This window comes from Gossypium hirsutum, chromosome A04, assembly GCF_007990345.1.
Source record: "Gossypium hirsutum isolate 1008001.06 chromosome A04, Gossypium_hirsutum_v2.1, whole genome shotgun sequence".
Lineage (NCBI taxonomy): Eukaryota > Viridiplantae > Streptophyta > Magnoliopsida > Malvales > Malvaceae > Gossypium > Gossypium hirsutum.
This window is the reverse complement of record NC_053427.1, coordinates 84,388,140-84,403,754: the sequence shown is the minus strand read 5'-3', so window position 1 is coordinate 84,403,754 and position 15,615 is coordinate 84,388,140. Positions and strand designations below refer to the sequence as shown.

Below are 15,615 nucleotides of genomic sequence, written 5' to 3'. Positions count from 1 at the left end.
AATTACGTCCGTTATCACAAACGATAAAAACTCGATTGTCAAAATCAGCTCCAGTTGGATAATTATTGGATACATAATAAAATATATTTTATTATATAAAATTTTTAAATGAATAAAAGATTTGGATTAGATAAAAGGATTTACATTACGAAAAAATGAAAGCCGGGTGTTTTGCCTGTTTAATTTGTCTCAATCATGATTATTACAATAACAATGATGAAGCTGAATCAGTAATTATATAAATTTATTGATTGTATATAAAAATTGTATTTATACCTTAAAAATAATTTTTCATTTCTCTTAAAAGATGCAGAAATATTATGAAGGTCTTTATATTAGGAATAAAACTGCAGTTTGTCCTATTAACCAAAAAATTAAGTAAATTAACTTTTGTATGTTAGATTAAAAGACAAACTGATTATGCTGTTAAAAAACATGGCATGCCATCCGTTAAATTCTTTTATCAATTTCCACTATCAAAAACTATTATGACTAACGGTTATACATGACATGCCACGTGTACCTCATACTGACATATAGGGACTAGTTATTAACAATAGAATTAGATGAAATTTTTAACAAAATGACCAGTTTACTTTTTGATCTAATGTACGAAGACTAATTTACCTATTTTTTAATAGAGAGGTAAAATAGAATCTAACTCGACCTCCATTATATTTTTCTTTAACAAAACGATAATATAAACCGAATTATTTCTAAAAACAATAACATCCCATCAATAAACTACAAGTTTAAGCTTAATCTTAAAAATGATTGAAAAGGAAAAAATTCCCACGCAAACTACATAAATTTTTGCAGTATTAATGACCTGGAATGCAACAAATTAAAGCCCCCTAAATGAGACTATACCAAATTTCAATAACTAAACCACTAATTTTAATATTAAATCTTTATTCTTTACGCACTATGCTCTTGTTCTTCTCTCATTTTGGATATTTGAATATTGCACTCTACTTTACAACCACTTCACGTAAACCTAGCTAGAGAACATCAGGACCACTCCTTTACACTAATTAACTCTAATTAACCATCACAAAAAACATGTCATTTTCTTTATATATACATATGATGATGTTCTTTTTTCACAAAAGCTTCATCTTTCCTGAGGACAAGAGTTAACTCACTCATTTATATGAAACACACAAAAATTATGTACAATCTTATCAAGTCTACATCAATCTCATCGTCACGTATATAAAAGGTTAACATATTCTATAAGAGACCAACCAAAACAAGACTAGTAAAGATAAATGTCGGGACTTAAGCCAAAGATTAACCATCCATGCTTATAAATAGCCTTCCTTACCCTTGATGAATCTCTTCTCATACACTTTTAACATTTTACTCAATAATTCTCAATACCTCACCACGGTGTGAACCGAGGTCAAAGTGTTTTCATGCCTTGAGCATGAAAGATACCTCAAAAGCAGCTTGGTGATGTGGATTTTCTACGTAAAGTGTTGTCGTGCTTCAGTTTCGATAACTAAACATTTAATTAATACCATGGATTCATTCATTCACCTTATATATTGTAAAGTAGGTCCGTTACTAAAGCATAATTGGAAATATAGTCAAAAGGTAGTAAGTATCTTTGTTTAATCATCATTATATAATCATCAAAATCGGTGGAAAAGATAATCACTACCACAGTATTTCGTTGACGACGACTTTTGTGTTTTGTCTCATTTGTAAGAAACAAAGCCATGCATGCAAGTTGATAATAATGGTCTTGAAATGCAACCTTTCTTTGCCTATAAATACAACTTCTCAATTACCAAACCCACAATCACAAACCCTTTTAGCTTCTATCTCTTTGTTGCTTTACACCCAATGGAGATGAGTTGTTTCAACCAAAGAGTCTTCTTACTTACCCTATTGCTACCCATAGTTGTCATCTTAGTGGAAGGCCAAGGAACTCGAGTTGGGTTCTACTCGACCTCATGCCCTAAAGTCGAGTCCATCGTAAGCTCAACAGTCCAATCTCATTTCAAGTCGGATCCAACTATTGCTCCGGGGTTGCTTTGCATGCACTTCCATGATTGCTTTGTACAAGGATGTGATGGTTCCATACTGATCGATGGGCCTAATGCCGAGAAACTGCACCACCGAACCAATTGTTGAGAGGATACAAAGTTATCGATGATGCCAAGACTCAACTTGAATCTGTATGTCCCGGAGTTGTTTCGTGTGCCGATATTCTAGCCCTTGCTGCTCGCGATTCCGTAGTTCTAGTAATTATATATATACATATATTTTATGATTCATTTGGATAGTCGGTGAGAATGTTGTGTTGGGAAGAAACCGAACAACCGAAACAAAGCGAAAGCACAACCGGTGTTCTTTCTCTCCTTATAACTCCTGTCAAAAATTATGGCAAGCACAATAGCACAAGATATGTTCTCTAGCAACCTTAATCAACCACAAATCAACTAATGCAACCACAACAAAAATAAATAGAGACACCGATATTTTTACGTGGAAAACCCCTCTAAATCAAGGGTAAAAACCACGGGACTTTAGAGTCCGATAAAGAGCTCCACTATCATCAAATGTTCGGCTACAAGATCACAATATCAAGCCTACAACAAGCATTCAACTCCGACAAGGCTAACAATATGTAATCTTTAGCAAAAGAGAGAAAAATGAGAGAACATCACCAAAAACGTAGCTGCTGAAAAATGGGTATTTCCGACGCTACAAGACTCGGATGAAAAATCCGACCGTACAAAGTCAAGAACACCTTATCGCCTAGCTGCTGTCCAAAAATTAGCTCAATCGAACCACGGATGGACCTTCGATCGAAGAGTTGATCACTGCTGCACCAAACTTGAAAAACTGAAATTTTCTTTTCTCTTTCTCTCTGTTTTAATTTGAGATTTTTTTTGTTTAGCTCTACAAAAATTTCTGCCCACATCACCCGTAAAAGCCCCCAAAAAATGGCTTTTGACAAAACCAAAAAGAGACAATAAAATGTGGCAGAAATTATGGGTTTCCCACATAGTGGGACCCACACCTAACAAATCTCCCCCTCCAACTATGTGGGGAATGCCTCCATACCGGAGGTCAAACAACACGCTTCAAACTTTCCTCTTGGTAAGGCCTTCGTCAACATATCAGCACCATTATCATTAGTGTGTATCTTCTCAAGCTCTAACAGCTTAGCTTCAAGAACATCTCGTATCCAATGGTACCTCACATCAATATGCTTAGATCTAGCATGAAAAGTTGAGTTCTTACCAAGATGAATAGCACTCTGGCTATCACAGTACAGGACATACTTCTCCTGAGTAAAACCAAGCTCATGCACAAACTTCTTCATCCAAAGCATCTCCTTACACGCTTCGGTTGCTGCAATGAACTCTGATTCGGTGGTGGACAATGCAACACACTTTTGCAGTCTCGATTGCCATGCCACAGCTCCCCCTGCATAAGTGATTAAGTAACCTGAAGTAGATCTCCTCGAGTCAATGTCTCCGGCCATGTCTGAATCTGTATACCCAACAAGAACAGGTTTCTCATTGCCGAAACAAAGTTTCATGTTGGAAGTGCCACGAAGATATCTCATAATCCGCTTCACATTAGAAAGAAACCGACTAACTGTACCAACAGCATAAGCCAAGTCTGGTCTCGTGCAAACCATTGCGTACATCAAACTACCCACGGCTGAAGAGTAAGGAATTTTCTGCATCTCTTCCTTCTCCTTTTCTGTGGAAGGACTATGCTTAACACTCAATCTAAAGTGCATAGCAAAGGGAGTATTCACCGCTTTAGCTTTGTCTATACTAAACCTTTGAAGTACTTTCTCAATGTACCTCTCTTGTGATAACCATAATTTCTTGGCCTTTCTATCACGTGTCAGTCTTATGCCAAGAATTTGCTTTGCTGGCCCCAAATCCTTCATTGCAAAGGATTTACTCAACTCTTGTTTCAACTTCTCAATTCTAGAAGCATTCTGACCAACAATAAGCATATCATCAACATAGAGCAAAAGAATAATAAAATCATCACCAGAGAATCTCTTAACAAACACACAATGATCAGAAGTAGTCTTCTTGTAGCCTTGCTCCCCCATAACAGACTCAAACTTCTTGTACCATTGCCTTGGAGCTTGCTTCAAACCATACAAGCTCTTCTTCAATCTGCACACATAGTCCTCTTTCCCTTGTGCAACAAAACCCTCTGGCTGCTCCATGTAAAGCTCTTCTTCCAAGTCACCATGAAGAAAAGCAGTTTTCACATCCATTTGTTCAACCTCTAGGTCATAACAAGCTACCAAACTCAGTATAGTTCTGATAGAGGACATCTTCACAACCGGAGAAAATATTTCTTCAAAATCAACCCCTTTTTTCTGAGTATAACCCTTGACGACCAATCTAGCTTTGTATCGTGGAGATGAAGACTTCTCTTCTTGCTTCAACCTGTAAACCCACCGATTATTCAAAGCTCTTTTGCCCTTAGGCAGTTTCACCAATTCAAAAGTATGGTTCTCATGCAAGGATTGAAGTTCGTCTTTCATCGCTTCAACCCACTGATCTTTGCATTCACTCTCCATAGCCTCTTCATAACATTCAAGTTCTCCCCCGTCAGTCAAAAGAACATATTCATCAGGAGAATACCTGACAGAAGATTGTCGATCTCTGGAAGACCTTCGAAGTGGAACTGCTGGTGGAGCTATAAGTGCTTGTTGTTGATCATTCACAACATCATCCATGGGAGTATCAAAGTCACCTATAGTCTGATGGTCATCACTAACATCACCATGCACATCATCCTGGATAGGATCTGGTGAAGAGTCTAGGGGAACCGGATTCACATCGATCAAGTCACCACTACCTTGTGAATCCACTTTCTCCGTCTTATCAATGTCATCAATGGTATGATCCTCAATGAAGACAACATCTCTGCTTCTCACGAGTTTCTTCTGAACTGGATCATAGAGTCTATGACCAAACTCACCATCTAGACCATAACCAATAAAAATGCATTGTCGAGCCTTGGCATCCAACTTGGATCTTTCATCCTTTGGAACATGAACAAATGCTTTACAACCGAACATACGTAGGTGATCATATGACACGTCTTTACCAAACCAAACTCTATCTGGCACATCACCTTTCAAAGGAACACTAGGAGACAAATTTATCACATGTGTCACTGTATTCAAAGCTTCAGCCCAAAACGATCTTGGTAACTTTGCATCTGACAACAAACATCTGACTCTCTCAATCAATGTTCGGTTCATTCTTTCAGCTAACCCATTTAACTGTGGAGTCTTTGGTGGTGCTATCTGATGTCTGATTCCCTGTCGCAGACAATACTCATGAAACGACCCTGTGTACTCGCCACCATTATCAGTACGAATGCACTTCAACTTCTTCCCAGTTTCCCTTTCAACTGATGCTTGAAACTGTTTAAACACCTCAAAGACTTGATTTTTAGACTTCAAAGTGTAAACCCATAGCTTTCTTGAACAATCATCAATGAAAGTCACAAAGTAAAGTGCACCACCATGTGATCTTACTTTTATCGGACCACAAACATCTGAATGGACCAACTCTAGCAACTCTGATTTCCTATGAGGAGGATGGCTTCTAAATGAAACTCTTTTCTGCTTTCCTGCTAGACAATGAGCACAATTCTTCAGTGTAGCATTCTTTAAACCCGAAAGTTGATTCTTCTTCGCTAAACAGCTAAGCCCCTTCTCACTCATGTGACTGAGTCGTTTATGCCACAACTCAGTTGAGTTGTCATTCAGTGTCACATTCACCGTCTCTCGAGAAGTCAAAGCTTGCATCAAGTACAAATTTGAGCTCTTCTTTCCTCGAGCCACAACCAAGGAGCCTTTAGTCAGCTTCCACTGCCCTTCACTGAAGGTGTTACAGAATCCCTCATCATCAAGCTTTCCTGCAGAAATCAAATTCAAACGGACATCCGGTGCATGTCTGACATCCTTGAGAGTTAACTTTGTTCCATTGTTACTCACCAAGCTAACATCTCCCATACCAATAACCGAAACCAAACCATCATTACCCATCTTCAATACCCCAAAATCACCAGGAGTATAAGATATGAAGAATTCCTTCCTCGACGTGACATGAAGTGATGCACCAGTATCAATCACCCAACTAGTCTCGTCGCATGCTAGGTTGACCAAATTCTCAACACAAATAACTAACAGCTCTTCACGAGTAACAGTAGCAACACGCTCGGATTTTTCATCGTCATTCCGATCGTGTTTATCACCACCACCTTTGTTTTCTTTCTTCCACTTGAAGCAATATTTCTTGATATGACCTTTCTTACCACAATGATGACACTCAAGATTCTTGTATCTCGATCTTGACTTGCTTCGGCTTTTATCTCTACCCTTTCCATCTTTGTCTCTGTTTCTCCCCCTGTTCTCGATAACCAACACCTCGGACTGTGATGTAGAACCCTGAGATCTTCTTCTAACCTCTTCATTCAACACACCACTCTTGGCCAAATCCAAAGTAATAATACCCTGTGGGGCAGAATTAATGAGTGAGACTCAAAAGGTCTCCCAAGAGTCTGGTAGAGTAGCAAGCAACCAAAGTCCTAAAATCTCGTCATAAACAAATTTGACACCCATACCAAGCAACTGATTCATCACACTCTGAAATTCACTAACATGGTCAGCTATAGACATTCCTTCTTTATATTTCAGCGCCATCATTTTCTTCAGCAAAAACAACTTGTTATTGCCCGACCTCGAAGCATACAAGCTTTCAAGCTTCTCCCACAATGTTCGAGCATGTGTCTCCTGATCAATGTGGTTGTAAACATTTTCTTCAACAAATTGCTGAATAAAGCCACACACTTGTTGATGCTCAAATTCCCATTCTTCATCACTTTTCGAATCGGGTTTTTGAGTAGTAAAGACCGGAAGATGCAAAGCCTTCACAAACAACAAGTCCTTCATTTTATTCCGCCAAAGTTGATAATTTGTACCATTCAACATAATCATCTTGCTCGTATTAATTTCCATAATTATCTGACACAATAACCAAGCTCTGGTACCAGTTTGTTGGGAAGAAACCGAACAACCGAAACAAAGCGAAAGCACAACCGGTGTTCTTTCTCTCCTTATAACTCCTGTCAAAAATTATGGCAAGCACAATAGCACAAGATATGTTCTCTAGCAACCTTAATCAACCACAAATCAACTAATGCAACCACAACAAAAATAAATAGAGACACCGATATTTTTACGTGGAAAACCCCTCTAAATCAAGGGTAAAAACCACGGGACTTTAGAGTCCGATAAAGAGCTCCACTATCATCAAATGTTCGGCTACAAGATCACAATATCAAGCCTACAACAAGCATTCAACTCCGACAAGGCTAACAATATGTAATCTTTAGCAAAAGAGAGAAAAATGAGAGAACATCACCAAAAACGTAGCTGCTGAAAAATGGGTATTTCCGACGCTACAAGACTCGGATGAAAAATCCGACCGTACAAAGTCAAGAACACCTTATCGCCTAGCTGCTGTCCAAAAATCAGCTCAATCGAACCACGGATGGACCTTCGATCGAAGAGTTGATCACTGCTGCACCAAACTTGAAAAACTGAAATTTTCTTTTCTCTTTCTCTCTGTTTTAATTTGAGATTTTTTTTTTGTTTAGCTCTACAAAAATTTTTGCCCACATCACCCGTTAAAAGCCCCCAAAAAATGGCTTTTGACAAAACCAAAAAGAGACAATAAAATGTGGCAGAAATAATGGGTTTCCCACATAGTGGGACCCACACCTAACATGTTGTCGTTTCAGTTTTGTGTCATCAGGACCGTGCTAAGGGGGCAGGGAGGGGCTGCCCCCAAAATGACAAATTATCAATTTAGTCTCTTAGAAATTTTTATAAGTTAGGTTAATGTTAAAAATACACTTTGGCCCTTCAAAGTTCTAAACGCTAAACTAACAAGTATATATAAAGAAAAAATTATATATACTTTGACCCATTTAAAATTTTATATTTTTACCCCGAAAAGTTAAACTTCTGACTTCGTCCTATGTGTCATTAACAATGATTGTTAACATATATGCAGACCAGTGGAGCGAGTTGGGCAGTGCCTATCGGACGTCGAGACGGAACAGTATCACAATCATCTGATGCTAACAATTTGCCGGGCTTCCGTGATACCGTAGATGTGCAAAAGAAAAAATTTGCAGACAAGGGTCTCAACACTCAAGATCTTGTCACCCTTGTTGGTAAACATTTTATTACACAAAGTTTGGTTTATTGAACGCTGTCGTAGATACTCAATTTTGGTTACTAATATTTAATCTGTTGTCAGGAGGACACACAACCGGCACCGCTGCTTGCCAATTTTTCAGCTACAGGCTTTACAACTTCACTTCAACTGGAGCTGATCCTTCGATGAATCCCGCATTTGTTTCCCAGCTTCAAGCACTTTGCCCTCAGAACGGTGACGGGTCACGGCGAATTGGACTCGACAACGGCAGCGCCAACAAGTTCGACACTTCTTTCTTCGCTAATTTAAGGGATGGCAAAGGAATACTTGAATCCGATCAAAGATTATGGACCGACAATTCGACCAAGACGTTTGTGCAACGTTTCTTGGGCGTTAGAGGGTTGCTTGGATTGACCTTCAACGTTGAATTTGGTAAATCCATGGTGAAGATGAGCAACATTGGAGTGAAAACGGGAACTGCTGGTGAAATCCGCAAAGTATGTTCTAAAGTTAATTAAAATGAACATTGAAGATTAAGAATAATGCTATATACACAATTGGCTGATCAAAGGGAAGTGCTTGAGTGTATACAAGTTTAAGTCTTTGTTTAAAAAAAAACACAATCATTTAGGGCAAGATTTGTCTTGTCTCTGGTTAAGTTGTCACTGTCTTAATTATATAATATATGAATCGAGTGAAACTGTTTAAAGTAAAGCATGATTTGCTGGTTGCTGGAATTGTTGACGTTTTGATTTGAAAATCTATGGATTTTGTCTACGTTGATGAATTCGATTCATATACAAACAAAAACATGCAAATTATCAACGGATTTAAGTCAAATATAATCTAATTTTGATTTGAAGAATCCAATGCTCATGAACTGTTGATATTATTTTTTTAAAGCGGTAATTGCTAACTATTGTATTGTATTATCAACGGATGGATCTGGGTTCGAATTTTAAAAACGGTTTTATTAAGAGGGATAATTACGAACACTAAACATGGGCAGTAAAACGGGCATTAAAAAAATATAAATTTTTGAATGATTTTTTCATTACAGTTTCTGATTATATATGCTCTTTTAAGATAATACTTAGAACTACCAATAGCCCCTCTCCGACCCATAAATAAGAGAATAATGCGCTTCAATGCACTCGAACCCACGTCCTTCTACATTGCTTACTTGTTTTCAAATTTGTGGGTAATTTCAAGAGGGCAGTTTAATAGCTCAATTTTATTTTTCAAATTCCACGTGAATTTTTTAAAATTTCTCATAATTTTATTTAATTTAAGATACATGATCTCACTATAAGATAAAAACTTAAACTTTAAAAATTATTTTTATTTAATTATAATATATATATTTTTTAAATGTTATTTTATTAAAACTATTTATAAAGTTTTACATATTCATATTTGGAGAGTAAAGAACAAAGAGAATCAGAAACCAAAGAGAGAGCATATTTTATTGATCAATAGAAATATTTACAAAGCTTCTCTAAAAACTTTATTTGTAGGCATAAGAAGTATAAATAAAGTAGAGATCTTTTTCTAATCACTATTAAAATTTAAAGTACATCAAAACTTATTTTAATATTGATGGACATCCATTTAAAAAGATATTAATAATAATATTTAAATTTTATATTATTTATTTTAAAATAAATATTTTTTAATTTGTAAAATTCTAATAACCTAATTTTTCTTAAAACAATTATTTATCTAAACAAAACAATTGCAAATCCTATCATTCTAAATTGCTAGAATTCTAAAAAAAATTTAAAAATTTTCATCTAAACCCACTAAAGAAAATTGGGAAAATTAAATAGGCAGTGAATTGCACTTCTAACGTCAATTCATTTTGCTATTATTTATTATTCTATATAAACATTCTTAAACAGTATCCTTTGAACATGTATATATACTTAAGCCATTGTTTTCCTGTATCATCTTAATTATCTACATTAACTTGCTATATATAACTTTCTTTACAACCCAAGAGCACCGAGGGGTGTCTTTCCTTGACCTGCTTCAAAGTAGAAAATCAACATTGCCAACATAGCAATTCTAGCATGTTTAATCTCCGCTAGCTGAAGTCTCTCCAGTTTGTCATAATCGGGGATGTAGACACCATTTCGGATGGTACCCGCAAGGCCTAATGGGTCGAAGAACTTGCCTCCCGGGTAACCCTGCTGGCCGGTGGCGTTGGCGAAGTTCTCGGCTGTTTTCGACCATGGAGTTGCCCATTCTACGGATTGAGATTTTGGGTTGAAAAAGTCTACCCATCGCTTGCTCTCCACCCAACCCATGAGGAGGAGTTGGGTGCCAAGGAGTGAGCCGAAGGAGAATGGGGCTATTGCACCGGGGTCGGCTCCGGCCTCGAACCATGGTACACCACTCCAGGCTTGGCCTATGAAGATGCCGACCACGGCGGTCATGGCCCAGCGTCCGTGGATCAGCTCTGCTTCTCTGTACCATTTGAGGAAAGTTGGGTCCTTGCCTAGACCTAGTGGGTCGAATCCATAGTCCCCAGGAAGCCTGTGGTTTGAAAATTAACATCAAAGTCAAATTATTGAGGGGGTATTCCATTGATTCCATTAATAGTCCAACGTAAGTTACAGTAATTGAATTCACTGGAGTTATATTAGTATTAATCGAATAAAAATTATTATGAAAAAAATTAATAAAATCAAAATAATTCAATTATCAATTTTCATTTAATAAAATAAAATAATAAATTGAGATTTAATTTAATTGATATAGTTGTTACAATAATTAACAAAATGTCGATTCAAGCACTTAAATTCATATTATCCTTCAATTCAAAATTTTGGATATTAAAGACTTTCAAATATTGAATAATACCATACTAAAGTTTAAAACAATTAAATATAAAATATAAAAATTTATTATGACGAGGCTTACAAATAAAGTTTTCTAAATTAGACCGATAGTTGAGTTGATCAGGACATTCATTCTCGATTTAACTGGTTAGTTTGGTAAGATAAAAAAATTTATTAGAAAAATTATAAAAAAAATAAAAACAAAAACAAAAAATATAGATAACCAAATCAATTGTTGGTTCAATTAGTTTTTTACTCCATACCAATTCACAGATCAATTAATTCAATTCCTTTCTCCAAATTTATCGTAATCTGTTCTCAATAATCGGCTAATCTGATCAGATTATCGTAAAAGATAAGCAAAATAACATTCAAATTTTAATCCTATTAAACTTATTAATTTTGTTTAATCAAATCAAATTAATCAAATAATAGAAATTTTCTTAAAATCTCTTATATTAACTGAATTAAAATTATCATGAGTAATAAATTAATCAAACGAATTAAATTTCAAAAAGTGAACTCCTATAGAACTACTAAAACAAATTAAGAGGGGAACGCAAAGATGAGAGGGAGCAACACATACGAGCCATCGAGCCACTCAGGGTCAACTAAGTTGCCACCACCTTTAACAGCAGGGAGCCAAGACTTTTTAGGTGGTGCAGCCGCTACAACAATCAGCTTCCTCTTGCGAGTTGCAGTAGGAGTGGCTACTGTCGGTCCAATACTACTAGCTCCCCAAAGGGCCTGGCTCCTGATTCCTCCGCACAGAAATGAAGAACCTAACCCATTTATTACAGTCCCAGATGTCGAAGCCATCTTGGGCAGTTGATGTTTTGCTGTTTTTTCCTAGTTGTCTAGTGAAATCTAGAGAGGATATATATGAGAGACTAGATTTCAGACCAATGGGGGGCAGTTAGGGTCCATCTACATCTCCACGTTGCCTCCAACCACGTGGGCTTTCACCTAGCCTCTTCTGTTTTTGTCTTTTGGTTTGATAGGATGTAAAACACGACAGATTTCTGCTGCCACGCTATTCGCTTTCAAAAAATATAAACAAAAAATTGAATTTAGTTACAAATTGAAATTTTTTTGGGTGTTCTGCGTTGTTACAAGTTGGAAAGGAGATTGTATCAACACAGTTCGAATTCTAGCGATTAGGGTGAATTTATCTATTGTTCCTTGTCATCAGTTGAACTGTTTTAATTTTTAAGCTATTAGGGACTAATGCTAATAAAATCTAACGAAATTTTAGTTCGAAGTTTAAAATAATAATATTTTAATTTTTAAAAAATTTTAATTAATTATTCAAATCTCTAATGAAATTATTGAAATTTCAAAATTGTTAGAAGAATTTCACAAAAAAAAAGAATTAAAAAAGAAATAAGATCAAAGATGCAACTCTTGAAATTTTTTTTTTTGAAAAAAAGAAAGACAATACAATAATTATTTTAGCGATGAGATCAATTTCTATATTCTCTTCTCAATGAGTATATACCATTTCCCATTGAATCATTAACGACAATATTTGCTGAATACATCTGACAAGTGTTGAATTAGAGGACCTTGAGAAAGCTACTTGAATAATCTCCATATTATCCGTTTGAATCAATATTTTATCCCAGTTCCTATTATGTAGTACCGTCAAACTATCTAAGATACCCCAAAGCTCAACATTAAATATAGAACAAAGACCCAACCTCCTGTTAAATCCAATGACCTATTCGCTGTGGTGATCCCTTAGCACTCCCCTACAACGTCCTCTCCTAAATCAACCTTGACTGTTCCATTAGAGTGTAACTGAATCCAATTACCAGATGAGGAGGAAGATGCTTGTGTAATTAGCTCCAACCTAGAATCTACATTATAAGTAGACTTACATTGCCGAGCCCAACTATAAGAACACCTAATTATTTCATCGACACTCCACGACGAACCTTGAAAGATTGAAGATTTTTGTTGTTCCAAATATGCCAAGTAATTTTCAATAATGGTTTGTGAGCAAGGCTTCTTGGATTTTCTTAGGCAATAATAATGACTAACGAAAGTGATGAATTTAGACAAATAATGAAACCCAAACAAACCACTTAAAGAGATTGAGGAAAAACTCCTAGAATTGTTTTTTTTTGCTGAAGTACTATGAAATTCACGAAATTCCAATGACAAGAAAACAATTGGAAGAAGAATTTAGTATTAAAATTAGTCAAAAATACAAAATAAGAGAATGAGATGAAAGAACCTAAGAGTTAAGTGAAGAATTCAATCTTTTTTTAGTGCTAAGCAAGTAGACTATTCAAGAATTAATATGATCGATTGATTTTTTAATACTTGATGCTCAAGCTTCTTGTTGAGTAATATTTTCTCGTATGTTATTGATTTGAGTGTCTCGTATTTATACATGTTGTTACAGATGCTATTACAGCTCATAATAGAACCTTATTATTTTTTCTTGACTCCCCTGCCTCTAGTACTGATATTCTCTGGGAACTTCAGGTCTGCTTGGTATGTCCACGGAGTACGCGGTCCTTTTCTGTTCCTGAAACTGACATTCTGGATGGGCTTCGTGCCTGCTGGACACGTGTTTGGATTACCTGCGGAGCATGCGGTCTTTTCTATAAGCTCATTAGGTGTATGCGAGTTGAGACCGAGGCCTTCTCTAGGTTCTTGCAAGTTGGATCTGCGGCCTTGCCTTGTGAGCTGGGTCCTTGGCTTCGCCTTGCAAGCTAGGTCCGCAAGCTCGCTTTTTTGTCTTCTCGTGGTTTGTCTCACATTCAATCTTCTAGTGGGACCTATCTGAGTCACAGGTTAGAGACCCTGATCCCTTTTAGGACTCGGGTTAATGATTACTAATGTATAATACTTCTATTAAATTCTAAAATTTCCTATAACGCCTTAAATTTTATGTTTCTGCTTCTGCTATTAATTGGCACAAGTGTGTATCTGCTTCATTGGTTAGGTGTTTCTAAGTGTGAATGAGAGGTCCCAACTTCAAGCATTGCATTTGGCAAATTTTTGGAATTTTACTAAATAAAGCTTTAACCTTGCCTAGTAGGCTTAAGTTTAATTATTGGTAGAACCATATCAGAATGGGCTTGCTGGTCTGGTGGTTAGAGGGAAGTGTTGGTGTGAGGGAGGTCCTGTGTTCGAGTCTTTGCGAGAGCATTATTTTTGCTCGTCTGCTCTGAAGAGTTTGAGTTGGACTAAAAATCTGAGTAGTGGGTGGTTGAGATAGAGTAAGTAGTGGGATTTGGGTAATCAGTTTCCCAAAAGTCTCTCCCTAGAAAAAAAAACTGACATATTCCCTTTCACATTTTCTCCCTCTTTTCTTTTTGCTTCTGCCGAATCTTCACCTTTCTTGCTATCAATTTCAGTTCTACCTTTGCCATACTACCATTTTTTTGTGTATCTTTACTGCAGTATCTCTAATACATTATCAGTAAGTTTTATAAGTATGATTTCCTTTTTGGGATGTTGAATTGTTGCTAATGGAGTACTGACTTATGTTGATGAAAGGGTTAGGGAGTTTGGGTTTTCAATCGGTACTGTGGAAGTGCGAATACACCATTGTTTCGTTTAGAGGTAAGGGTTGTAGGTGGTTTTCGAGATTGTCTGTTCACAAAATTTGGTTTGATATTGGTTTAAGTGATTGAAGTTTGGGTTTTCTCAATCGATTATAGATTCTAGTTTGCTCGGGATTACTTTTGCTGCGAAAACATACCAGCTGTGTACCCGAAATCACAGAAAACGAGAATCAGTGAAAGTCAAAAAATAAAATTATCGACACACACAGGCGTGTGGCCGCCCGTGTGGTAGTACACGGGGGTGTGATCGACAAGTCAGGCCGTGCGCACAAGACACGGGCGCATGACACGACCGTGTGAAGGTCGATGAGGCCGTGTGCAGGACACAGGTTCAACCAACTGGGTCGTGTGGGCCACACGGGCATGTGGGCCTACACGGAAGTGTGGAAATATGGGTTAGGCCGTGTGATCCACATGGCCAAGGCCAAATTGGGCCATGTGGGCCCACACGGGCAAGTCACATGGGCGTGTGAGCCCATTTTTCTGAAATGCTCAGAAAGGTTGCTCGGGTGGCCCAAGTCGACTGGGACCTACTGTAGGGTCGGTAAGAGTTACTTGACCCCTGATTACGTGATCTGACGATGTGAAATATGTGCTCTAGCATGCTACTCTTAGCATGTAGACCGATTTGTATGTATGATCTGTTAATTGCATGCTAGCATGTCATGTATTGTATGCTGCATTGCATCGGTGTTGGGTTAATGTATATGGAGGAATTATTCTGAAAGGCTACTAAGCCTGATATCTGGCAGTACAGTTGTAATTTTCTGATTATGTGCCGCATTTTGGTACAGCATGGTGTGTAGGGATGGGTAGGTTGATTTTATCCCTATATGGTGTATAGGGTTGGATGAGTTGGTGTGTAGATGATGGTGGGTAGGACTCTATTATTCTGCTCTATTATGCATGATATATCTAAGATAGGCTGAGGCCAGTTCGTATCTGATTCTGTATCTG

At 37.1% G+C, this 15,615-nt stretch overlaps 1 protein-coding gene and 1 pseudogene across 1 annotated transcript; one reads left to right on the top strand and one right to left on the bottom strand.

The window, feature by feature from the left end:
• Positions 1 to 1,815: 1,815 nt before the first annotated feature.
• On the top strand, positions 1,816 to 8,806 carry LOC107949191 (peroxidase N1-like; annotated as a pseudogene).
• Positions 8,807 to 10,071: 1,265 nt separating this feature from the next.
• LOC121228245 (chlorophyll a-b binding protein CP24 10A, chloroplastic) lies at positions 10,072 to 12,217 on the bottom strand. Its single transcript, XM_041111596.1, has 2 exons — positions 11,664 to 12,217; positions 10,072 to 10,772 (listed from the first exon to the last, which is right to left on the bottom strand). Exons 1-2 carry the CDS (start codon positions 11,894 to 11,896, stop codon positions 10,223 to 10,225), a joined length of 783 nt encoding a protein of 260 aa, XP_040967530.1. The 5' UTR covers positions 11,897 to 12,217; the 3' UTR covers positions 10,072 to 10,222.
• Positions 12,218 to 15,615: the final 3,398 nt, after the last annotated feature.

What these genes read in the sequence shown, in the direction of transcription:
- LOC121228245 (XM_041111596.1), bottom strand. Translation starts at nt 11,896, where the DNA reads ATGGCTTCGACATCTGGGACTGTAATAAATGGGTTAGGTTCTTCATTT. An exon ending in CCTGAGTGGCTCGATGGCTC is followed by an intron (nt 10,773 to 11,663) that starts GTATGTGTTGCT and finishes TTCAAACCACAG; the next exon opens with GCTTCCTGGGGACTATGGAT.